General features: G+C 42.2%; 1 protein-coding gene across 3 annotated transcripts; it reads right to left on the bottom strand.

Annotated features, from left to right (window-relative positions):
• Positions 1–849: 849 nt before the first annotated feature.
• Positions 850–25228, bottom strand: LOC101470480 (putative methyltransferase NSUN7). Of its 3 annotated transcripts, none has more exons than XM_004545414.3 (13): positions 24743–25228; positions 23285–23665; positions 18126–18184; positions 15622–15749; positions 14878–15030; positions 14039–14222; positions 10411–10645; positions 9803–9946; positions 9219–9344; positions 7954–8089; positions 7150–7273; positions 1720–1984; positions 850–1339 (listed from the first exon to the last, which is right to left on the bottom strand). In XM_004545414.3, exons 2-13 carry the CDS (start codon positions 23634–23636, stop codon positions 900–902), a joined length of 2346 nt encoding a protein of 781 aa, XP_004545471.2. In that variant the 5' UTR covers positions 23637–23665; positions 24743–25228; the 3' UTR covers positions 850–899. The 3 variants fall into 3 exon arrangements, with proteins under 3 accessions (XP_004545471.2, XP_004545472.2, XP_004545473.2); XM_004545415.3 differs by having other exon boundaries at positions 9243–9344; positions 24743–25226; XM_004545416.3 differs by lacking the exon at positions 23285–23665 and having other exon boundaries at positions 24743–25226.
• Positions 25229–25950: the final 722 nt, after the last annotated feature.

The raw sequence follows: 25950 nt of genomic DNA, 5'->3' as shown, positions 1-25950 counted from the left end.
AAGGATTGTATTTTAATGAGTTTTAACAAATGGGTCCATCAGCAAAAGAAAGTTTTTAATGTGCTATAAATCAGTTAAGATTGTATTTTTTTTCCTGCATACATTATGAAAAGGAATGTAACATTGCTTCTTTTCAACTTAAATTCCTCAGGAAACTTTACCACATATACCTAAAATGTACGAAGAAGCAAGAAACTCCGCTCGACTTGGCAGATGTGAAGCGTGTTCATGTTGCTGGACACCAAAAAAGATCAGATTTGTGCCATAAGCTGAGGAGAAATTCAGTAAATCCAGCCAGTGTCCTCCCACTCACAAACAAGTATTCACACACAGATATGCACTCATAGCAGTTAAAAAAAAAAAGAGAGAGAGAGAGAGAGAGTGTCAGCTGTCACTGCTGTCAAAAGTTTTTAACGGCGCTCCTTTGGCCCGGGGCCACCACCTGCACTCAGTGTGAACTCTGTGAATGCAGTCTGATCTAAATGAAAACCACACTAAACAAACTAGAGAGATGCTATAAATCATTTCATTTCTGCTCTTCACCCATCTCCACACCATGTAAATGTAAGCTGTTGTGACAATAAATGCATTACCAAAAGAAAAAAAAAATGTCCTTTTTAATTTTTCAGGTCAGTAGAAGTGCAGAAATATAGGCCTTCATCATGTACTGACATTGAAATGACACGGCACAGAAATATAAATATATACAGTCTGACTGGACTTGACTAGGTTGTTCTTTATGGCACACAATGACACTTAAATTACAATAAGTAATAATGTTTAGAGTTAGACAACATTCACATGCTGTGTGTCATGAAGCAGTTCATTAACAACGCAGAACTTCTCGTGCAGGTTTTAGGCACTGCTAGCTTTATTTCATTAGACGTTTGATACAAAGGCTAGCTCTTCTTTATGCTCTTCTTTGTGTTTGTGAGGTCAAAACATGTGAGGACGGGAATTTCCTGAGCATCTTTGGAGAGACTGCCGCCGGAGCAGGAGGAAACGATCGGAGTCTGTCTCTTCCACTTGCAGCTGAGGCTGGGGCTGAATCTGGATCGGCTGTGCTGGGGTGGAAAAAAGTTGGGGAAGTGAACGGGAGGCAGGACGAAGAGCACAGGTTTCAGCACCTCCTTTTGAGGTCCACGTGAGCGGGCCGCTGGGACCGCAGGAGCGGCAGAAGAAGAAGAATAACGCAGAGTGGTGGTGACAGGAGCAGTGTGTAAGCTTTTTTCTAGTTTGGAGGAGGAACAGGAAGCGCTGTTGCATTCTGGTCTGGAGTAAGAGAACGAGCTTGATGTGGTGCCCTTTGTGGCTTGCAAGCGCAGTGATTTGGGTTTTTCTAAAGGATAAAAACAATAAGATGGGACAAAAAAGGAATTTATCATTTTGAAATAAAGTGTAGGAGGCTAGGGAGAAAAGGCTGAACTCATTCCAACCAAACTAAACATTACTACTGGTACACAACATCTATAAATCCCAGCTTGAAAAAAAAATTTACTAAATAGAGATGATGCAACCAATCAGTGACACTTAATTATCCACAGCCTATTTCTTTTCTTTTTTAGAGATGTAGGCAAGCTCTGCCCTCATTTCCACATTTTATTCTAACTTAGATGTCATTAGCTTAGTTTTAATGGACACATGAGAGTGGTATCTGTCTTTTCTCTCCACTGCACATTCAGTTGACTTGAGTTATTTGACTGTTGGGTGCACACCCACCTTGTGAAGACTGCTTCATGTTAGTAAAATCCTGATGTCCACAGAGCACAGCGCTGTCACTCCTCTTGGTCTGATGATGCTTGGGCTGAATGCTGACAGAGAGCTGGGACTGGGTAGTGCGAACACTGGCTGCTTTTTTCATCCTGCTGCTGTTTTCGTGTTGTTCTTTTCTAGTAAGGTGGTTGGAGCCCAGTTTGTCCAGTATGCCTTTTGCATTTGCCCTGGCGATCACCTCGTTTGGTGCCTCTTTGACTGCTGGCTCAGGCTTTTGAGAATTGAAAAAAAAGAATAGGGACATGAAAAATGCAGCGTTTCATGAAAATTTGTTAATGGACATTGTTCTTTTAAGTGATTAGCATGGAGGGGGAAGTGCACTGAATGGTACATTTTAACTGTATTTAATGTTTATTCAAAAAACAAATTTTTGGAAACGAGAGGAGAGAAAAAGGAGAGAGGACAGGAAAGGAAGCCACCATGTCCTTGCTGCTGGCTGCAGGGTCACCTGCTGTCTCAGCAGCAGCCCACTGCTCTCCTCAATGCCTGAATTATTCACAAGCACAGTGCACACTACAGGGACATGCAGCCTGCGTGAGTCTTTGTGTGTATTTAGTTTTTGAGTGTTTGCCTGTGCTTTAATGCAAATGCATTTAGGCGTTTGTACAAGCTGTCCATAAGTCTACATCATTTCTCTGTATGTGTGCATGCACACTGTGTCAAGGTGGGAATCTTGCACCTGTGTGACACCGCGTGCTTCGATGCACTCTAGGCAGGTAAACATGGTTCTAGAAGCACCTCAGTAATGTGGTCTTTGGTGGACGCCCTGAACTTCACTGACGTTAACTCATACAGACGGAGGGGGCGCTGAATTATTCAACAGATTCTCTCCCTCGCCTCCTTTTCTTCCCCTTCACCTCTGTAAATCTCACTTACTCCATCTCCACTAACCAACTATGCCATACTCTGTAAATCTCTCGCTTCCGTCTACTCTCTGCCAAACTCAGCTGCCACAGCAGTTCCTGGATTTGAACTCACTCTTTTGTTAACATTTACGTCCGAAATGAATCTCGTCAACAGCTTCCAAATTTATGAACAAAAAAGAAAATAAAGACAATGTTGAAGGGCATTGGCTCTCCCATTAATACTGTCCAAATTAATCCGTCAGCAGCAGCAGTTTGTTTTTTTAGATAAAGGTCCACCTGTGACGTGGGTCGCTTTCTCGGGAAATTAGGCCAGAAACGCATCACTTGAATATCTTTATTGTCCCCAGCTGTTCCCGCTCATAAAGAACTTCAGTGGGCACCACTACAACAGGCAATATATGCCAGACAGCATTCAAACACTTATATAATTGCTATTTTTATGACGCTTTTCAGTGTGCCACAATAACTTTTGATTAGCTGAGTTTATTGCAGGTATGGCGAGAAGAAAAAAATCATGTTTGAGGCACCATTACAGCACTTTGATTATCTTTTCATTTCTATCTGTGGAGGTATAAAACATGATGGATGGTCAGAGGGAAACGGTGCGGGAGAGCTCCGTCACACCCGGTGGGGGTAAGATGGCTTAATAACCTCGCGCTGGCATCAAAAGCATGAAAGCAGATTTCATAATATTGTGGCGGTAATGGGGAGGGGTGGTCTATATTGTGAATTATGAGGATGTGGGGAAGAACGGTCACAAACACTTGATGAGAATTGCTGATGCACCTTTACCAAAACAACCCTGAAGATCCAGTGCAACACAGCGCACCCGCAGCCAGTTGGGACAGAGTCTCTCTAAAGAGACACCTACACAAATAAACGAGGGCGAGGAAGACAGGGAGAACAGGCAAAGAGAAGAAAATGAAAGTGGATTGGAGAGCAGATGCGTTTGAGGGAGAGTCTTTATTAAGCAATCAAAGCCCGTGACTAGAAACCACAAAAGAATTTGAGAGAGACAGAGTGCATCCCAATTACCAGTGTTCACAGAAAAGTCCCAAAATTATCAAAGCTTGCTCTCAAACACATTATAGCAACAAAACTAAATCCCTCTCTCTGCCCTTTTTTTTCTTCTCCTCTGGGCTGCAAAACCCAAGATTTGACTCTTAACAACTTGCTCTCAAACTGACTTTGGCCTCTCATGTTCAGACTTATGCGTTTGTGTTCAGGCAATGTTCTCTTTCTTCACCTACGTGTCACACCTTCGGTCTAGATGCCAAGTAAACCAGGAAAAGACGCCTGCATCTCTGACTCGACATTCTCATTTCCTCTAGCACCGTGACCTCCTTCCACCCGTTCTTTTTCCCTTTCCTCAAGGGTCTCACCAAGTGCCCGTCACACACTGTGATCCTCATGTTCACCCAATCTCAGCTTCTGCTGCTTTGTCCCTATGCACTGCCTGCCTTCTCTCCAAATATCATAACAACTCAAATGGTTCATGCTTCAGTTTCCCGGTAGTTGCTTGTTTTTGACAGACTGCAGCCAGCTCAGTGTATCTACTTCATCACAATTCCCCACACTAATAAGCTTCGCCAATTAAACTTATTTCACCGTTGTCTGTGTTTATCTATGAGAGAGCTGACTGACTCAGGGGAAGAAGAACAAGATATTTTCTCTGCAGACATAAATAAAGGATCACCCAATCTATTCTGTCTGTGCTTGTGAAAACCATACACACACACAACCTCTGTCGGTACACAGCATTTTCATTTTGAAGGCTGAATAAACTGTCAGCCGGTCTTACAAAAGTCAGCAGCATGACACCCTGGTATCATACCGGCGAGGCACACAGTCAGGTCCAGGACTAATGATGGAACTTATCTGTCACTTGAAACCAGACAGCTTGCCAGTGACGGATGCTACAGTATTGTGCAAAAGTATTCAGACACCCTTTACGTCTCTATAGTTTGCTAGGAAAATGAGAAATATATGTAGAGATTGTAGGAAACTATCATTTCCTCTTTTTACTGTTCCCATTTCTCTACTGTTTCTTATATTAACCCTAAATGAGAAAACATTCATCTGTGTGTTTTAGTGGCGTATTGGGAATACAGCCAAGTATGTGTTAATACTTAGACATTTAAAGTCCATTACACGATACTGAGACAGTCATAAATGGCAGAGTGACATTCACCACACCACAGCATCTCCTTTAATCATTATTGATTCATCTGTTTATCTTTTATTTTTAAACAGTTTATCATTTTAACGGTGCTGTGCAAAAGTCTTGAGCCATTCCTTGTTTCTTTATGGTTTGCTAGTAAAATTAGAAAAGGCTGCAGTAAGTAATTGAAACATGTACAAAGAAAATAGAATATATAAGGCAAAAATAGACATTTTTTTAATGCGCTTCAGAGCCAATAATTGGGGTAGCTGTAGTACAGGAGGCAGAGCAGTACTACTAATCGAATGGTTGGCGGTTCAATCCCTGCCTGCTCCAGTCAACGTGCCAAATATCCTCGGGCAAGACACTACACTAACACCAAGTTGCTTAAGCATAGAAAAAAAAAGTGCTTGCGTGAATGGGTGATTGTGGAATGTTGGAATAATGTGCTTTGAGTGCTCAGTTAGAGCAGAAAAGCACTACATAAGAACCAGTCAATTTACCACCTTCATTCTTTCAGTCTGAGCTCTTTTAGGCAGCTTTCTTTAATTTCTTTAAGTAGTCTTAAGGTATAGTTCTCAGGCTTCTTGAAAGACATCCAAAGCGTTTCTTTGGATGTTGGTGCCTTTTCTTCCCTTCCCTGTTAAAATGTGTGTGTTTGCTGAGAAATGAAGCTGTTGCCAATCAGATTCTTTCAATATGGTATTGCATAGTGGATCAAAATCTGACTTTACTTTACTGTCTTAATACTTACATCAATTTTGACAAGATCCCCAACACCACCGGGTGAAATGAAGCCCCAAATCGTGACAGAGCCTCCTGACCTTCTACGGTCATTGATTTGAACCAAAAACCATTAAGCTGCCAGATTTACTCCTCAAAAAAGTTTGACTCCTTGGAAACAAAATATAAAGACACGACGGGTCACTCGAGAATTTACACAGTACTGTAAATGAGCTACATTTGCCTGTACTTATCTCTTTGGCTGCACTGCCTAAAAGTAGCAGCAGCAGTGGCCTGGAGGAATTTCATTTTCACAGAGCTTAGTTATCACTGATCCCATGTAAGAAGCAAAATGTAGCTAACATTACAAAGTGTTGACTCTGCATGCGAGGACAGATGCGGCTTTTTACAGTGTGGTTGCAGCACTCAGACATCAACAAGGAAACAGCAGCTTTGTAAGATTTCAAACTGACTTCATGAAGGAGCAATAGGAGCTGCGCTGCTCTGTTATGAGAAGTGTTTTCTGTGTACATGTACATTAACCCTTTAAGACCTACCATAGAACCAAGTCCGCCAGAGCTTATATTATATTTTTACATCTTGTAGTGCCATTTTTGAGAGCATTTCAAGTTGATATACATCAATACAACCATTATAGCCCAAATGTTAATAATATGTCTGCATTAAGTGCATAGTAATTACATAAAGTAATTACATAAATTGCAAAACAGTGCAATAAACTACAAAAAAATTGAAAATCATTTTTGTTTTTTTAACATATATTTCTAGTTAGAGAAATTTAAGAGGCTTATCCCTGAAAACTGTAAAGACAAGAAAGTTGCACAAAATAGTTTCCCACCACAGGAAATTTATTTTAAGTGTCTTCATAGTTTTATTTTTGAAATACACCAATTTTTATATACTGCAGGAAAAACGAAAATAAATATTATAATGCAAATTTGCAAAAAAGCAGCATATGCATCAAAATAAACTATTTCCAGCAGTGCAATATGAGTCCTAAGCATCCCAGAAACGGCACAGAAAGTCATAAAGTCAAACATAACTTTTAAAAACACCAGTATAAGCTCATAAGGCCCTGATGGTAAAAAAACTACATTTCCGCAAAATGACGTCACTTCCAGTTTCGGGCAGGTCATGGCGGACATGCGATAGTTCACGCTGATGGACGTAGGAAGTGTTACAAACAGCTGATCGGATCGGCAAAGCGTGTTTCTGGAATATTATGTTTTTGTTGCTGCAAATGCTTTTTATGCAGTTTTTGCAAAGCTATATGTGGAAGGAAACTGTGACCTAGGACAAGCTGATGGCATAAGATGTAAGTAAAACTCCTCCGGTTTCATATGCAAAAATAATTATTGCGCTAGCTTACGTGGTGGCAGTGCTATCGGGATTTTAAAATAGTTACACAAAATGGAGTGTGTCTACTCCAACCGGCTTTAAATGGTTAATTTTGTGTGGTCACAACTCTCCTTAACACATTATTAAAACGGAGGTCCTGTTGTACATCAGTATATTCTCAGGATAAATAAAGTAGTTACTAACAAGGGTGCGTATATTGTGGCTTATTAGAGAATTCCTTTGCTCATCTGCTAAAGTGATGCTTACCACTCTGGTAAGAACAGCCAGAAAGGAGCCATTGGTGTGCTCTGTTGGCTCCAGCATGAAGAAACTGTCTGTTTCATCCATGGCCTTTGGATACTCAGAGGACATGAAAGGGGAAGGGCTTGGCCTGAATGAAACACACACACACATACGCAGCAAAACAGGAAAATACAGTTTAAAAAAACATAACCAGTGACATTAAGAAAACACATTGGAATAACAGCTGAAGATATTTTTTTCTGATTACTGACATAAACGTTTTATAATTATAATTTTTTATTACTTTGTTATTTGAAATCCACAAACATTGCACACAGGAGTAGATGTCTGGGTAAAACCAGTATGATCCCTACCAGAAATACTACCTTTGTTTTATTTACGCTAGCCTAAGGCACTGCCAGCACACCAGGCCAGCTTGCTGCAGAGAGGATTCAGCCTTGATGCATTCAAGTCAACAGGACTGAAAAACTTCAACCAGACTCTAGCTCTTAACCCCACAAACAAAGAAAAGAATCCTGGAAAAAAAAAAAAGCAGGAAGGCGAGCTGACTGAAAATCGTTTCTTCCGTGGCCTTTACACAGCATTTAAAGACATGAAATGGCACCTTTGATTATATTTTCACCGAATTTCCTTCTGTTCCTGTCTGAGGTGTGCTGAGGCTTTGACAGAAGCCTGTCTAAAGGTAAGCAGACAAACAACTTGCAAAGCTGACAGACAGACAGACAGACAGCAATGCAAACAGACAAAGAAAGGCAATGATGGAGACAGAAGCAGAAAGCACACTGGGGTGCAGAGAGTGAGGCTGACCTGAACTTTGCTTGTTTTGGTTCCCCCTCCTGGTCTGCACGGGCCTGGGCTTGCTGCAACGCTTTTCTAACCACGTCCGCATTTTCCTCTGGGTATGACGAGCATGTGGCGTAGACAATTGCCAAAACTTTGGGGACTATACACAAAAACACACACATTTAGTTAAAAAGCATCCCTTCATCCCTATTTACAACAATTAAATTTGATTATTCAAGCTGAGCCGTCCTCCTCATCAACTGCTCGCTTTGAAGAAATATGCTCTTGAATATTAATTTCTTCGCGCTGCTTATGCATGTACATTGCTCATTTTATTTAACTGCGACTGGCTTGAAGATTTGTTTGGCTGCTGGCAGTCTGACTCCCTTTATTTGAGCTTTGATTTCTTTCTTGCTCGCTAATTATTGCCAGACAGAAATAATTAACACTCGGCTGATAAAGAAGCAAACCTGCTCAGATGTGGCAAATCGGCTCCAATCAAATGTGAAATATAACTTGGAGAGAGGTGAAAAGGAGACAAAAAGATTAGAACCAGGCCAAAATGTCATTCAGGTGTCCTGCAATTAGATGCTTCACAACAGACACAAAAGGCTTTGGAGGTGTGTGTGTCTGTGTGTGTGAGTGTGAGAGACGCTGAAATGAGACCATCGACACAACTGAACCACGGCACTCGATACATACCCGCCATTAATTACTAGTCCTATTAGAAAGCATCTACACTGGCAAAACCACAGACAAGGGCTGATCAATAGCTCCTTAATTAGAGAAGCTAGTTTACATTTCCCCCAACCTACAGATTCCACCTGCTCAATGAACACATCCCAGAGCAGAGACAGAAGGATCCCCTGAACAAAACAAGATGGATTGAAGCTAATGAGCATAACTCGCTGATACAGACTGCTGAACAGAGGAAAATGCAGCGTATAAATATATACAGTAGAATACAACTGAGCAAAAACACACTGACAGCAGATTAAAAGAGTAGCATCGGCATAAAACAGAATACTTCTATCACGATCACCTCTAGACAATTTATACAACACAAAGCGGGACACCGAAACACTTTGAAATATGCAAAGACTGCTGCAGAAGACAGCGAATGACCAGCACAGTGTAACATTAGGGTCCTTAATTAAAACTCAGAGAATCTCCAAGGAACACCACAGACTTCAGCCTAATGGCATAGGAGATTAGATAATTAGGAAGTGTAAGCAACATCGTGTCAGAGAGGCTGCATGCTTGAAACTCAGATTATGTGGTGCGCGTACGAGAGCGGGTGGTTGTACGCTCACACATCAAGGCATGATCAATATCCTTCCTCTGCTGTGCTACCAGGGATTCCAGTTTGCTTTGGGCTATGGAGCCTTGGGACAGGTCCTGCAGCAGGTCTGTATCTGAAAAAACAAAGAGGAGCTTCAGAAGAGAATAATCTTTACTTTATTAACTGTTGCCTTCGAGTGGGTATAAAAGCATCTTTAAGTAAGTATGTTATCCGCTAGTTGTTATGCCACAAAGAAAGACTTCCATCAGATATTTGTTCAGGGTGAAAATGTTCAATATATAATATTAAGGCTAGTTTAGAGCTAGTTTAGTGTTTTTAAGCTGTTGCATAAAAACATTAAGGACATGCTTTTGTTTTTTACTTTTTATGAATGCAACTGCAACAACTGCACAGGATAAGCAATAGCAATAATTTGCATTTAAACAATGTAAGCTTGATATATCACATCCTACAGTATATCCAGTGTGCACAACATCTTGATTTGTGCACATTAACCAACTGTATGTTCCCAGGTCTATATCAGTATAGTAAATAAGCCCACAGTGTATGGCTCAGTGCTTAAATCGTTACCTCCATTTTCTTGTAGTATGAAATCAACTGGGTTGCTAACTGCAGACACAGAACACTTGGGGGTCAACAGGATAACGCGCACTCTTTGAAGTCGCTTGTCACCGGTGTGCAAAGATTGGAATTCCTCCAGTATCAGTCTCACATCTGAGCGCCAGACACAGACAGTATAATGATAATCAGCACCAGGCATGCACATGTTCTCCGTGCTTAAATCCATGATGTCCCACTATATTTCTTTATAGAAAAATTCTGTGCCTGAAGGCGTCGTTTGCAATCATAAAAATGTCAACTTTGTTCCTTCCCCTTTTTTATTTCTCTAATGACTAGCTGAGGTGGCAGCCACTATCAGCAAAATAACCTGGTTTAAAGCACACTGAGTTTATATGAGTCCCTAGGATTTTTGTTGACAGCAACATCCATTTTTCTCACTAGAACTCGCCCAGTCTTTGTTGGTCTATATTAAGTTTTCACTTCATTTAAAGACAAAGACAGTTAACAGCCAGGTGCTTTCTTTTGTTCCATCTTCTTCTGTCGCCTCTTTTGTCTCCAACACAAACACAAACCGATACTGACAGCCCACTCAAGGACATACATCTGTTTTCTCTTACTGTTGCAGCCCATTGCAGAGACAGTGAGCTCCAGCTCCTCCCTTTGAGCATCTGTGCAGTTGTTGACACAAACGTAGACGCTGGGCCAATTGATGCTGTTGGCTTTATACTTTTCTGCAATTAGGGCAGCAGTGTGGGAGACAGTGAGGCTGGAGAAGGAGCCCACCATGAGAACATCTCCTTCCTCGTGTAGCAGGGAGCACACAGCATTTGGGCCCAAGCTGCATGACTTATCCTACAGGCACAGGGAGTGGAAGTATTAGTTTGTTGCAGCAATGCTATGAGACAAACCAAGGAGGAGAAAAAGCAGAAAAACAGAAAATGGAAAGAGTGATGGAGAGTCAGTGAACAAATATAAAGGAGAGATGATTAATTAGGGAGAGGCAGTGAGATATGTGAAGACTTATCGAAGTGTCTGAAATGTAACATTCCAACTTCCCCCTTAGTGTGTTTGTTGGGCAGCTTAGATAATGTCACTTCAGAAAAGAATATCGCCCATATGGTTTTCACTGCCCTATGCATAGCCAAGAAAACAGTCCTCATGAACTGGAAAAATAAAAATAATCTTAATTCTAACCAATATAGAAATTATCTATTAGATTACATTAGTCTTGATACAGCCTCTGCCACCACATCAGATCAATTGCTCTGGGCTCCTTTGATCAGCTCCATCACCTAGTGGGGGTGGGGGGTCATAGTTTGGTCCCGCCTTCACTGTTGTGATTGGTGTGGGGGTAGGGACAGGCTTAGGGCGTCGGGGGGTTCCCCGGAGGCATCTTCCTTGGGGGGCTCAAGGTCATGTCCGGTTAGGGGCTCTGTTGGCTCTCCGGTGACTGTTTCCTCGCGGCTGCGTGCAGCGGGGCTAGGGGAGGGTCTGTGCTGACGGACGTGGGTTACTGACCTGGTAGCCTGGCTGCCCCTGGGTGGGTCCGGGATGGGCGTGAGGTTCTGGGGGCGCTCCGTCTCTGGGCTGGGACCCGGACCGGGCCTCGGGGGCTTGGGTCCTGGTTGGTGTGTTGCCGGGGTTGTGGGCGGGTGGGTGCATGGGGGCCCAGCCCTGGAGCAGGGTGCCGCCGGTGCGTCGAGCCACCTGGGGGGCTCTTCAACTGGTGGGGGAGATTGTCACATCTTGCAGGAGCTTTCCTCTCCTCAGGAGCTGCCTCTGCAGGAGGGGGAGATACAGGAGAGGTGGAGGAAGATCTCAGCCTGGGTGTTTATTGTCTTATGTAGTCTGGAAGATGAGTGGATGGTGGGGTGGGTGCAGTTTTCTCTGTGGTGGGGTTGGGTGGACTGTCCCGGGCTCTGTGGGGCCGGGCGGCGCTGCTGCACTGGGCCCGGTCTGGATGGGCCTGGGCCCCCTTTCCCTGGCGGGTCGCGGAGTATGGGGGTGCCTACTGGGGTCAGCGGGGGAGCTGGCCCCAGGGAGGGGTCACTTGCCCCTCCCTTCCTTCCCTCCCCATCTCCAGCTGCCTCCCTCTTCCCGCTCCACCACAACCACCCACACATACAGGGCCTTGGAGTAGGGGTATGTCACCAGGGTGCAGAGGAGGCTACCCCCCCCCCCCCCCCCTGTCCCCTTCTGGCTGCCTCTGCCTCAATTTTATCCCACAACTTAGACATTCACATTACTCACACTCTCATTACACATACATATAGGATCTTGGGGGTGGGCACGATACACGGAGTCCAAAGTACCATCAGGGTGTACACCCCACCCCTGGCATCGTTGCCCACCTCTCAATTTTAAATACACGTAGACATTGAGGGCTAGCAGGAGGGACCATGCGCTTACCTGCTGCTCTCTGGCAGGTAGCTCCATGCCCTCCTGGGTTTTAAATGCACCTTAGAACACACATGCATCAACATTACAATGAGCGGGTGGAGGGAGGTTCGGAGTCTTCTCTCACCCCCGTTCTCTGCGACCTGCTGGAGCAGGGGGGCTAGGACTAGGAGGAGGAGTTGGCCGTCCGACTGCGGTCTGGAGTGTGGAGCCTTCCTGCTGCTGCGGAGTCGGGGCGGTCTGCCTCCCCCCACCGCAGGGAAAAGGGAAACACCACCTGGGTCTGGGTGCAGTTCCCCCCTCCAGGGGCGGGGGCACCTAGACCCGGTTTGTAGAGTACGCTTGGGGAGTGTGATCGTGTGTACAACGTCTCTTTATGTCTGTCTCCACGTTGGTTGAGTGTGGAGTAAGTGCATATGAGAGCATGAGGGTGGGAATGGATGTTTGTATCTGTGTGTGCCTGTATGTCTGTGTCTATATGTCAGGTTGGGTGTCAGGCGCCACCTCTCTGGGGACATCTCAGGCCCTCCAAGGTTTGGAGGCCTATCTCCCCCTACCACCACTTCCCCTGCCAGTGGCGGACCCCCTCAGACATCGGTGCGTTGGTGGTTCTTTGTGTCCGGGGATGGGCGTCCAGGTACACACCGGCTCACTCCTTGGCGGCCGCTTATCGGGGCCTGGAGCCTGGGGCTCGCTCGGGCCACTTCGGAGGTGGGGTGCCCCCGGCCTCTCGGCCTGGGGCTCGGTCACTCAGGCGCAGCTGGCTGCCGGCGGAGCTCACGGGCGCGTCACTGCAACTCCCCCTGGCTTCTGCTCCGCGGCTGCTGAGTGAGCCCTCATCTGGGACTCTCCTCAGCTCTTTCCGGGACAGTGGCGCAGCTGCCCCTCTGTTGGTCTTCCTTGGTCTCTTGTGTTCTGGGGGCCTCTGGATGTCTGGAGTTTTGATCTCCTCCACACCTGCTTCACGCCCTGGAGGACGGGGCTGTGGCCCCCCCACACCCTCTAGCAGATTATTACATGAAGGAACCTTTTAAAAAAACAAAAAATCATTGTGATGTTGTTTATTCTATTACTCTTGTTCTCTTCTGCTTGCTTTCTTTTTTCTTTCTCAGCAGGTGATCCAGGTGATTGATATATGCATTTTTTTTTCTCTGCCCGTTCTGTTGGTTTTTGTCTTTTGCCCTTCTCCCCCGTCCCTCTTCTCAGCTGTTTCTCTTTCCCTCTTTCTTTCTCCCCTTCTTTCCCCCAGTCAAGTCTGTCCCGTATTCAGTAAGTGAAAATAAAATAAACAATAAAAGGTGAATCAAATGGACCATTACGGCAAGGCTGGGATGGTCAGTTTGGTAAAGTAAATCCGTTGGGCATCTTTCTTTGCCTTTAGACAACAATTCTGATGGCAAAAGAGCCAAACGGGACAGGCCAAAAAAAAAAAAAAAAAAAAAAGGGAGAGGCAGTGAATATTTGATTGAATCTGGCCACAAAAATCTGATTTACTTGTGTTGTGGTGCTGCGTACTGTTCACAGTTTATGTGGCAGCTTGACTTTTATGAAGCAGAAATTAAATGATTAAACTGTCCAATCCTCCCAAACAGGATAATTCTTTATGGCTCAAAGTGAAGCACACCCATATGAGTGGAAGTGATGTGAAATATTTGTATCTGGGCAAACTAATCTTTCTTGGCATAAGTGATTTCAGTCTTACAATCAATTTGAGAAAGTCCATTATCAAAGTGAAATCATAAATATCACAGAAGACTGATGGAGCTAAAGAGATTCCACAGCTATATTAGAGTATTCAGAGAGGAGGCTGATATTGTCAGAAACCTCGTCTCTCAGTGCACCTAGTACCTGGATGATGAGTTTGTGATCGCTGAGCAGCTTGGTGGAGTACAGCTGAGCTTTCAGCTGTGCAGGGAAGACCAGTATATCCCCACAGTGGGGATCCTGGCAGAAGGTCTGGCCCTCCAACTGCCCAATCGATTTGACCTGAGAGAAACCTGCGCTCTTCAGGACACTCTGGATCTCATCAAGACTGGAAGTAAAAGAGGAGAGGAGCGATAAGGCGAAGAGAGAGGAGAGAGCAGATTAGCGGAAGCCCAAGAGAAGGGATAAAAGACGAAGGTCAGAGGTAGCAGAAAGAGGAAGGCTCTCTCCTCTCCTTATTATTATCTCTCATTATTCGATAATAATAATGTTAGAGTGTCAGAGTTGCTATTTGGCCTTTTAAGAGTCTTTAATAGTAATATGGTCTATAAAAGCCATTAAGACACACACATTCATACATACACATACAAACACGTGCACATGTACATACACACCATTAGTCCCAACAGGTGACCTTTACAGTCCCAGAGCTCACTGAGGGTTGCTGCTGATTGAATCTGTCTACAGCAGCAGGATTTACACCTAACTGAATCAGGCTGTCAGGCCCAGGCAAGAACACACATTAGCGCTCGCACACACACAGCGTGTAGGGCGAGCATTTAATTGGATGTCAGCCGGGTACCTGGCCCATAAAACACTGGATAGCGCCCAAAGTTAAAGGTCTGTGTAAATGCAGGTGTGTGTGGACACATCCTGGGTATGCTTACAGTGCACGTCTGTGTTTATGTACAGGTGTAAATGTATAAGTGTGTGCTATCTGCTTCTGGGAAGGTGAGCATGTACTCTCAGCATGCTCAGCTGACCTGCTCTTCAGCGTGTTGACCCATGCGTAAAGTGGAAGGTTGCTCGACCTCTGCTGCTTCTTCTTCACACTCTCTGGCAGGATACACTCAATGGACAAGAGATCATGTTTGATCCTGCAGCGGGCCAGAGAGGCAGCCAGTTTGGTTTTAAACCTGCACACAAGACAAACAAACAAAAAAAAAACATTAGGGGCATCCTTGTGATGACAGCACACAGGCCAGATTTCTCTTTGAACTTTGAACATTTTTTATGTTTATCCACCAGATACCTTACATGGAAAGTTACAAATACATTACAGATTAAAAAAAGAATGTGTGAATGGTAACCAGTGAGCTCTTGGCTTCCTTTCTTCTGACTCCCCTTGCTCAGTACTCATGGGTTGGACTACTTCCATCTGCCAAATTGACCTTTTCTTTTATCTCTGTAAAGTTTTGTCACTGTGTTTTGCACAGCTGCAGAGCTATCATGGTTTGTTTGGGGTTTGCTTTTACAAAATCTCTCTGAAGACAATGAAACAGATTTAAAAAAACAAAACAAAAAAAACCAGAACAAATACAGAAACACGTGATGACAAACCCACACACAGGCAAATGTACATGAAGACAATACCAGCCAGGCTGTGTAGATTTTAAATACTTTATCTAAAATTCCTCATGTTTTATTGTGTTTGTCTTTTAATAATTTCACCCGCAGTGATTTCAGCTTTTTTGTGCTTTTGTTTTTTGGTTTGTTTTTTTCCTCACCTGAGGAGGTAGTCCTCCACATGTCTAACTTCCTGTACGATCTCGTCCACCTTGCAATCCCGAGGGAGGAACTTCCTGTTCTGGAAGTCATAGAGCATGACGGCAACAAGGCTCATCTGTTCGTCTGGCTAGAGTGTAAGAGCAAAAGGCACCACGTTTCATTTAAAAGCAAGAACAAGAGCAGAGGCATAATAGAAATATTTCTCATTTTAATAACTTGAGGAACAACCTTGTTTTTATTCAGTGGTAACGGCTCAAAAGTCAGCATATGTTGCATGTCCAGAATTTACACCTGCATCGGTGTAGTTCAGTGGTTTTTAAATGGCCCTATTTCAGCTACATAATGAGGAGAACTGTGGACTGATACTATTTATCTGTATTGATTCAGTGACTGAACTGTTTCTCATTTACACAATTGACACACACACACAGTAGCTCAAGGATGTCCTGCCATGACCCAAAGTTTGGTACTTAATTAAAACTCGGAGGAAGTCTGAGTTATGTTTCCACCACTCCCCTACAATTATCGCTCTCCCTTAAACTCACTATCTTCCTCTCTCCACTTCTTTCCATATCCCTGTCCTTTCCTCTCTCTAACCCCACCTTTCTCCCCCTGAGGGTGGGAGGGCACCAGCCGCATTAGTGGCAGATGGTGCTCCATTGCAGAAACAGCTTGCCACATCCTCACAACTGGGCTAATGGGCAGAGAAGTTAGAACGCTACAAAGGTTTCTGTTTTAGGGGAGGAATTAGGTTGTCCTTATTATTCGGTACAGAGGCCTTTAATTTCTTTTTTTTTTCTTTTCTTTTTTTGAAAGGTCGATTTCTGAGACAGGTTGTGGCGCTTTGCTTTTTAGCTCACTCGACTTCCCTCATTACCTCAAATTCCACTTGTCCTTCACCAAGGTTAAACACTTGGGTGTGGGAAAATTCCCAGTCACTAAGCTTGCCTGGAAACAGTGTCCCATGGTGGGAAACAGTAAACATGTCAGCTCTGCTTAGCAACTCTTATCCCAGTCTCTTGAGACTGTCTTCATCTCACTCTGTTTAATTTCAGGGCTAATTTCAATTCAGTAGTGTATTACTGATATAACACAAATGAACAAACTATAGATGAAATATCCCGAATGCATCTACTATTAAAGTTTCATATGCTTCATTTTACACGTGGATTGGAACTCTGTCATGTCAAATGCTTTCTACCTTCTCTGTCTTCCTGACTAGAATTTATTCAGGTTACTTCCATCCTCTGTGGGATTTAGGCTTCAATTTCCTCCTCCATTGTGATCAAATGTGCTTTAGGCTCAAAGCCTATGTATACCCTCATTTTTCCGTTCTACTTTTTTTTTTTCTTCCCTATCCAATACCCTCATGTACCCCCTTTTTTACATGCAGTCTATTCGCTCTCATTCACCTCTTTCTCCCGTCTCTATTTCTCTACCAAGGTTGAACTTTATAGATGCCAGGAGTGTAAAAGAAGGTGAGAGTGAGCTCTAAAGACTGTCTCATTGTGTCTGGGCTTTATTGTCTAGCTAGAGAAATGCAGAGTAACGACCTGCCACTATCCCGTAGGGAGAGCCATTCATTTCACCCAGGGCCATATTTCACAAGGCTACGATGCAAGTGTACATCTGTGTGCCTGTGGGGATTACACTGCAAACACATATATTCATGTGTATTAATGTGCCCGGATATGCTTAGGCCCTCGCTGAAATAGACACTGGCTATCTTCGATCTGTAAACTCTATGACAGCTCTGTTTTCTGTTTGCACATTCACCGCCGCTCGCTTTCATTTCACGTCTCTTTCACCTGCTTCACCAGCCACGCAGTCGCTCTGTATTCTGCCCATGTTTTATCATCATCCAGAACGTCGGAGAAAACAGCTTAAGCAGCCCTCCTCTTTGCTCAGAATCTTTTATGTGGTGTGTTAAAAGTAGGGCAAAAGTACATGCCAGCCTCCTCCAGAGGATACCTCTTCATTTAAGAAGGCTGTAGGTTCACGGCTGTGCTACAAAGCTTTCTTTTACGAGTACACAGCATCATAACAAAATAAAAATTGGTTAGAGGACAAATACAGCATACACACTGTGCAGAATACACTCAGATGGTACATACAAACTCACTGCCCCTGGGTTGTTTTGATTTCATCGCTAATTAATGGGGTGTAATAAAGGATAATACACAGCCAGATATGTTCTGCCACATAGTAACTTATGATGTTTTTTACTCCAAAGGGAGACATTGTCATTGATTAGAGGGAATATGAACAAAACGAGACGCTTTGTGAGTTGGTGAGAGGAGCATGTCAGTGCAATAAATCAATATTACTGTTACTGATTATAACATCAGAGAGAATAGAACAAACAATATGTGGAGTGTAAACAGCAAGACATGAACACTGGAGAGTGTTTGTGGAAGCACTAAGGTAAACAAAACTATACACAGAGGGATAACAAGGTAAACTGAGAAATTACGGACATATAAAATTATATGAAATGATTTACCATTGGTTGAGTAAGATAACAGCAGCTGTCAATCATCATGTCCTCCAGCAGTTCTTGATCTGCACAGGAATAATAAAACAAGGTTAAAAGGATAGAAATGTAATAACAGAGATTTCAATAACTAATTGTGAGTGAGTAACGATGATGCATATTAATGCATCTTTTATATCAATGTCTAATTATCCCTCGAAACCAATCCCGACTCCTCCATTTGGAGGAGGAGACAAAGGCACAATAAATTACTCCTATCCATTAATGAATCCACATCTAATGATAAAAACAAGAAAACACACAAAAAAAAGAGCTAAAGGAGATGAAGACAAAGAACAAAAGAGTCTCCTAGAGGCACCCCGAATGATAGCAATTTAATTTCAAAAGATAATTCAATTAGATCGGGGGTTTAATTTCCCGTGATTAAATGCTTATTTGGTGTTTAATTAGACCTAATCTGATTCTTCATTTGGTTCTTTTCTTTCACTTAGTGTGTCTTTGCTATGAGAGCCCATTTAATTGGAGGAATAATGACACCAATGACATATAAAATAATGAAAAGGTCAGATCGAGACATAATCAGTGAAGCCAAACATAGAGCGCGAGCGTGTTTTTCATACCAGGCTAGTATGTGCCAGTATGATTCAATTTTCCATTTTATTCACACCATTAATTAACCCTCAAGTAACCAAGTAATTTATGATCCCAAGTATATCTAACCATATGCACGTCATTATGATATTTCTAGTCTAATTCTCCTAGAACGTTTTTACCAAGGATAACACAAGGTAGTGTGGGAACATTTATGACCTTGGATATATTTTTTTTCCCATAACACTACTTTTGCTCACTTTTGCTTTTATAGTAATTATTCCTTAATGAGGCATCTCATTTTGACTGCATGATCTCTGATTATATTTAATTTTTAACAGGAATAAGAAAGGATTTAAAAAAAATCCATCCTGATTATGGGGATGCTGTAATTTGTTGTATACAGAGTATTACAGAGGTACCTGCTCATCTATACTTTGCTGTCCTATAAAAATTATTTGCACACCGCTATGGTGCAATCAATAACTTAATTCTGTCATTTTAGTCCAGGGAAACTCTTCTTGACCTTCTTTATGAAAAAGGTGACAGAAGTCTGAAAGGGCTGACTTTAAACTGCTAAAAGGTGAGAGCTCGCTATCAGATATCTTTCCTCGGTTTATAGTGGTTTTCCACCCCCATACCCACGCTATCGTATCATAAAAGCAGCAACTGCCCCACTAACCAACAGGATTCTTTCTCTTAAAATATACATAAAAACAAACAGGCTTATCCTTACCATTCCCATCTGTGAACAGCAGGCTCTCCTTTTCGATATGCATGAGATGGAGAGACAGGAACACTTGCCCGTCTATCATGTTAGGATTAAAGAACCGCTGCTTCCAAAGTTTCTCTGCAGGTAGCGTTTGCTCTCTGCACAGTGAATGAATGGGGCAAAAGGATAATTTCTCTAATATGAATGCGCATCTAGTGAAGAAACAGACAACTGCGAAAGCTGTCAATAAGATGCATGTGTTTCTTCAAGTGTGAAACCACAGTTTTGAAATTTTGTCTGTCACAAGGGTGGTTTGCCTTTTGGTTGATTCCTATTCCTAACAGACACACCTCTAAGACTGCAAATAGGATCTAAAACCAGACCCTATCCACCGAGACACCACGGAAACCACATACTGCTGTTAACTTATCGCAACATCACAAATTCACACTGGGCACCCCTATACAGTGTAGGGCAAGGCAAGCATCTGCATGCAGGTACACACACACACACACACACTGGCGGCTACACAAATAACTGTTTTCACATGATAGAGCTTATCTTTAATTGAGGAAACAGAACTCTACAACATCAGCAGTGGTGTAATTTACTGCAGATGCAGGTGAATAAGGTTTAGAATTGTCCCCATTACTGCAGAAGTCCTTAAAGACAATCTCTTAAGAGATAACCGCTCACTGTACACGGCAAAACAGATCTCTAAAGAGGCCATGACGCCTCATTCTGCAGAGGTCATGGTCTTTAACATGCTATAAATCACACACTGCAATTTGAGCAAAACACAGAGGGAATTCTGCTATAAATCACTTACAGGAGACATCTTTGCACAGCAGACGCCACGCTGGGTTTTTACCTGGGGGATGATGCAAACTCTTTTAAGTCTGACAAGCAACAGTCGCTTGAAATGAGTCTAACAAAAAAAAAATTAAATAAATTATGATGCATCCTCAATCAGCAGGAGGCACTGTAGGATGCAGAACTGAGGTTATGTGTCGTGTGGCTTCCATCCAGGTGTTACACAATGAGCAGTGACTGATGGTGCCTGTAGTCAAACAAATGCTCAGCACAAGAGCCAGACCTGAATGGCGTCTCTTTTTCCTCTTCAGCAGGTCTTTGTCTCACAGTGTTCTGCATCAGTACACCCAATTGCACATTAATCTAACATTGGAACAGCCATTGAAGGTACCTGCAGTAAGTTATACATTCACCTTTGGGCTAAATGCTCAATCTATCTTACGTATTATGCATCTTGACAATTTAATATTTGCTGAGGCATAGTGGTGATAACTGCCCTGATTGTGGTCAAGGACAAAAAAAAAAAAAAGACAAATCTTTCTCTCTTTGTCTCATACTCCAAGTCCAGCATAGCACACAGAGTGGCCCTTTCTCATTGCACAGAGAGAAGAGCAGCCTCAGTCATTTGACAGCCTGGCAGCCCAGTTGGCCAGTGGACAATGAGACAGAAATACTCAGAGGAGCCAGTAGAAAGAGGCAAAAAAGAGGAGGAGGGAGGACTTTTATGGCTACTGACAAGGTCAAATGAATTTCTACCACATTCCCACAAAAATTACTTTACACAGCTTAACACGAGCGTATTCCTCAAGCAATGACAGCACACTGCATGACCACTGAATAAGATATGAAACCTTGAAAACATAACCTGCCTTTAGGTCACTGATCTAGCAGAGCTACACTGGAAAATTGTTTTTTTAAGAGACAAAAGTAGGCACAGAAGAAGAAAAGAGTGAGAATGAAGTGTAAGAGAAGGAGAAGATGTGGAGAAAATCCCAACAGCTTTGTCTTTTGTTTATGAAATGGCAATTCTAAACCAGGGTAAAGATCAACCTCAACACCAACCCCATAACATTGAGCATTGCTCGACACTCCTCACAACACCCCGAAAGGGAGTGTCTGTGTCTTCCGCCACCGACATGGAGCTCACTGAACCTTTTGTTTAGAACAGATAAGAGTTATAATCACAAAGATCAATACCAGTTCATACTCACTGACATTTTGCTCTGTGTGCTTTTCACTGGTGAAGCGCTTCTTCTTTAGGTTAACATCTGACCTTTGTTCAGTTTTGGATTGGTCATTGAATGTACCTACAAGATGCATGTGTGTTGTCATGACTCCCAGCATCCTAGTGCTGCGTGTCAGGAGAAAATCAAATTCTGCACGAAAAGCTGGCGTGTTTGCAGGAGGAAGAAGAAAAACTAAGACGCTTCGAGGGTGTGTCGCTTCATCTACACAGCAAACATCACAAAAATACAAACACGAATCCAAAACACATACATGATTAAAGTATGTCAGTAGCAATGTCTCTGCAACACAAAATAGTCATATATATACATACACACCTACTGTAAAAATGACTTGATCTATCTCAAGTACTCAACACAAGGAGGTGAGGCTCCACAGCTTCTTTAAATGATCTTACCTTGTCTAGTCCAAACTTATAACAGTATTTATCTTTAAAATAATAAGAAAGGAGTGATTAAAAAAACAAGTAAAATGTGGAGTAAATTGTGGAGAAGTCTTGAGTCACCCTTCCTTTCTTTAAATTTTGTAACTAGTTACTAGTTGCTAGTTTCTCTTCTATTATCCTTAGCAATCTTCCTAGTTTCGCCTGGTAATGCAAGCAGGCTGTGATGACCTAGAGCTACAAATCTAGTATAAGTTACTCAAATGAGGTGCTGGAGCTGGTGATGATGGATATTTTTGAGGTGATCTGCATTAACTGTTTAACATGTATGTCTGATATTCATCCAGATTCAGTGGACACACAGCGAGAAGATGAAAAAAATCATCCATGGCCATGGGGGTGTTCTAGCAACCTGACCTCGGCATCCACTGAAAACACGTTAAATCGATTCCAGCCGGCTTCCTGCCCTGGCTGTTGGCTCGCCTCCTCTGCATTATTGCCATGGTGATTACACACCCTGTGACTTCGGTCACCCAGACCTCACCCTAGTCCCAGCAAACAGATTAAGGGACAAATTGATTTGTAGCATGACGCAGAATTCCCCCATGACCACTCGAGCATTTTTTTCCCCCTCTTCTACTCGCCCTTCATCAGTCTATCTATATGCAATTCTACCTGTCAATTAACTTGCCCAAAGCTGTTTGTTTGCCAGAAATCAAATCAATTTTGCTTGCAATTTCTAGAAAGAGAAATGATTCAAAATGAGAGCTGATGAAAACGTTTCCTGATGTCGCTTCACATTTACCCAAACCACAGACCATTACCAAGAGGTATAAATCAAAAATTAGGAATCGCTTTAATCTGTCGGTTTGTTGTTTGTTTGTTTTTTTAACACTTTTAAGTCGAGGGTCAGCACAGCTTCACAGGCCCAGAGAAGATGCAGTCTTGGTATTTTGTTATTGACTTTTATGACTTTTAATACTATATCAAAGGACAATCTCAGTTTCTTAATCATAAAAAATTGTATGCTTTGTGCTGCACTTGAGGTAACAGACTGGTTATCCACCCACAGCAAACAGTGACTTAATTTATTAATGGTTAAATGAGACTTTAATTGTTTCAGGCCCTTAAACGACTCATCCCATGATCTCAATTAGACTGCCACATTAGGATCTAATACCAGTCAGATTCTAACAATCAGATGCTAGAAAGTAATGTTTATTAAGACATTTTCCCTTCTGTAGTGTTGTGAAAGATCATCTCAAGGCAAAAACAAACTAAACAAACTATGAACAGAAACATCAGCTGCTCCTCATATGAGATTGTTGATTTATGTTTATATGGCAGGCGGGCAGAGAAAGGCAAAAAAAGGAATAATAAAGGTTCGAGAAATAACCCTGAGCTAACAGTTAATTGCCAACTTACATTTTAGTGTGCTGAAGGCCAACTCATAAGCTGCACGATGCATCTCCTCATCTTTGACTTCAGGTAACCGGAGTCCTCTTTCTTTGCCATAACTCACTAACCGTTGTGCAGCGGGCTTTTCCAGATGGTTATTCTGATAGATTACTGATGCCAGCAGGTAAACTCTGTCTGGGAAGCCCTGGCAGCTTTGGATGGTTATGTGGGGCTGTGGAGGAGCTGCAGAGGTGTCACTTTCAGCTTCATCATCCAGCTGGATCAGGTCTTTGCTGCTTGCGATGTGAGAAACAGACTTTTGTGTCTTGTCTGTGAAAGGGCACCTGTGACGCCCTTTGGCATTTTTTTTTTTCACCATCTTCTAAGGTCAGGTTTTCTCTTGCACACCTGAAAGCATGCCGTGCAGAGTTATCATAGTTTCTTTTTTTAAAATTAGCATTTATTTTTAGTTGCTTTTGTTTCTGATTTATTCAAGTTTCCAGTTGCTTCCAGAGATTCATTTTAAGGTGTTATATTTAGAAGCTAAAGCTAACTATAATGACTTTTTCACCCCTGATTTTAGTTATTCTTCACTATAAAAAACATCATACCATATGCTCCCATCAGGAAGATACTCCTGCGTACCAGCGGCCAATACAGAAAGATTTCTGAGGAGCTTTTACCCTCAGGCAATTAGACTTACCTACCCTACTCAAATACTCACTCTTGGACTATGGTTATATTAGTTATTATAAGAAAATAGACACAAATAGAAAAGTCTTTATGCAAAGCTGGACTCTCTTAATATTAAAGTTAAACAATGCACTGAAAAATTTAAACTTGAAGCTCAGAGATTTTCTGATTTGGGGCAATATAAACATAATGGACTCGACTTTACCTAAAAAAAGAGATTTTATTTTGTACATATGATGGTTAATTAAGTGAAACAGGATATCTGTAAATAAAAGCCACAATACAGCCAGAATAAAGGACATGATTAAACTAAAGATTTATTAACATGATCTCACAAGTGTATTAATTAAAACTTTTTTCCCTGATGACATTACGTTTAGTTGAATTTAATAGTTAAACACGACATTTTGCAGTGTAAGAAGGCAACATTAAATTCCAAATGCAAAGTTTGTAAGCCAATACAAACACATTTATTAATTTATTTTATTAAGTAACAATAATAATGTATAGAATATATAAATACCTATAATAGTTTCAGTTAGCCTTAAAAAGAGAAACGTTTTAACCAGTTTAAATAAAAATATTACAGATTAGATTATCAATAAAATGACCCTAAATGAACCAATAAATAATATGGAGTAATTGTTATCATGTTTCACCGTTGCTTACAATTTTCAAAACACGTGTGTAATTGCTATGTATGTTTCGCCATTTACCACAGCAGTGATTTAACAAAGCAGACCTCACTTTCTGTAGTAGCAGAGCTGGAAAATTCGTGTTGTTATTCGTTACCTTGTGAGACGGCCTCCCGTTATCCGAGATTCTCCGTATTTTCCTGCGCAGGTAGCTTAACGGTAGTGGCGCTGCTGCTAGCTGCTCAGCAAGTTTTAATTGCCAACTCCCCGCTACACACACACACAAACCCTGACCCCTTACCAAGCAGTAACAGGGGTTTCCTCGGGTTTTACTGCTAGCCCCCCGGCAGCCTTGAATGGGTAATTTATAAAAATGCTACACCGCAGAGTCTCCACTTACAAATAAACTTTCTAAACGTCAACATTACGGTGCAGCTTCGGGTTAGCTTGCTTCCGTCACCAGGGCAACAGCATGCTAATTTTAATGCCCCGTTCTTCACGGATCAAGAGTCTCCTTAACGCTGGATGCCCTCCATCTATCTAGAGCATATGGGCTTGTTAAAATTTTACAGGGCATTATGTCAGAAAACCGCTAACAATATTAGATCGCTTGCAGATGGCACGCAGCTGTTGTTTCATCCAAGGGAAGTTAATAGAAAAGCAGTGGCGTAAATAAAAAGCCTTGGTTCCTTTGCCCCCTGGGGAGGTGGGGGGGACTTTCTGCCACCTTCAATTTCTCTCTGTGCTGCCCTGCATTTAAGTCTTAATACTTAATAACTCATATGATGTTTTTTGTATACTTTTGTATAAGCTGGACCTTTTTTTTTTTAGTTTTTTCGAAGTTTTTCTTTGTATGTAACTGCTTTTTTGTTTCTGTTCATGTTCAGTCCAGTCCTGTTCTTTTTGCTTGTTTGTTACGCTACTTAACACAGACTCATTCAAGCACAAAAAGACACTCAAATCAAGTGTTGTGTCTACACATAACAGACAACTTAGTAAATCTTTTGGTACTTTGTTACCAGCAGCTCATCAAAAAACACATCATTTGTTCCATTTGTTTAGTTAAATCTACAAAAAAATGCCAACACAAAGCCTTTGAGAGACATAAAATAGTATTTACATACACAAGGTAATTCCCAAAGAGCTATTAGTGGCATGGTATGCAGTGTGCTTAAGGAATTTAAAATAACTGGACAAATAGAGGACAAAATAAGATCTGGCAGACATAAAATAAATAAATAAATAAATAAATAAAAAATATCTACAGCAGATGAGAATTACCTGAAAGTCATGGCCTTAAGAATTAGGGAAAAAAAATTCTAGAGAAGAAACAGGACCTGAGAGACGCATCTGGTCTTCATTCTC

The sequence above is a fragment of the Maylandia zebra genome, linkage group LG2 (genome assembly GCF_041146795.1).
Source record: "Maylandia zebra isolate NMK-2024a linkage group LG2, Mzebra_GT3a, whole genome shotgun sequence".
Classification (NCBI taxonomy): Eukaryota; Metazoa; Chordata; class Actinopteri; order Cichliformes; family Cichlidae; genus Maylandia; species Maylandia zebra.
This window is presented reverse-complemented; position numbering and strand designations above follow the sequence as displayed.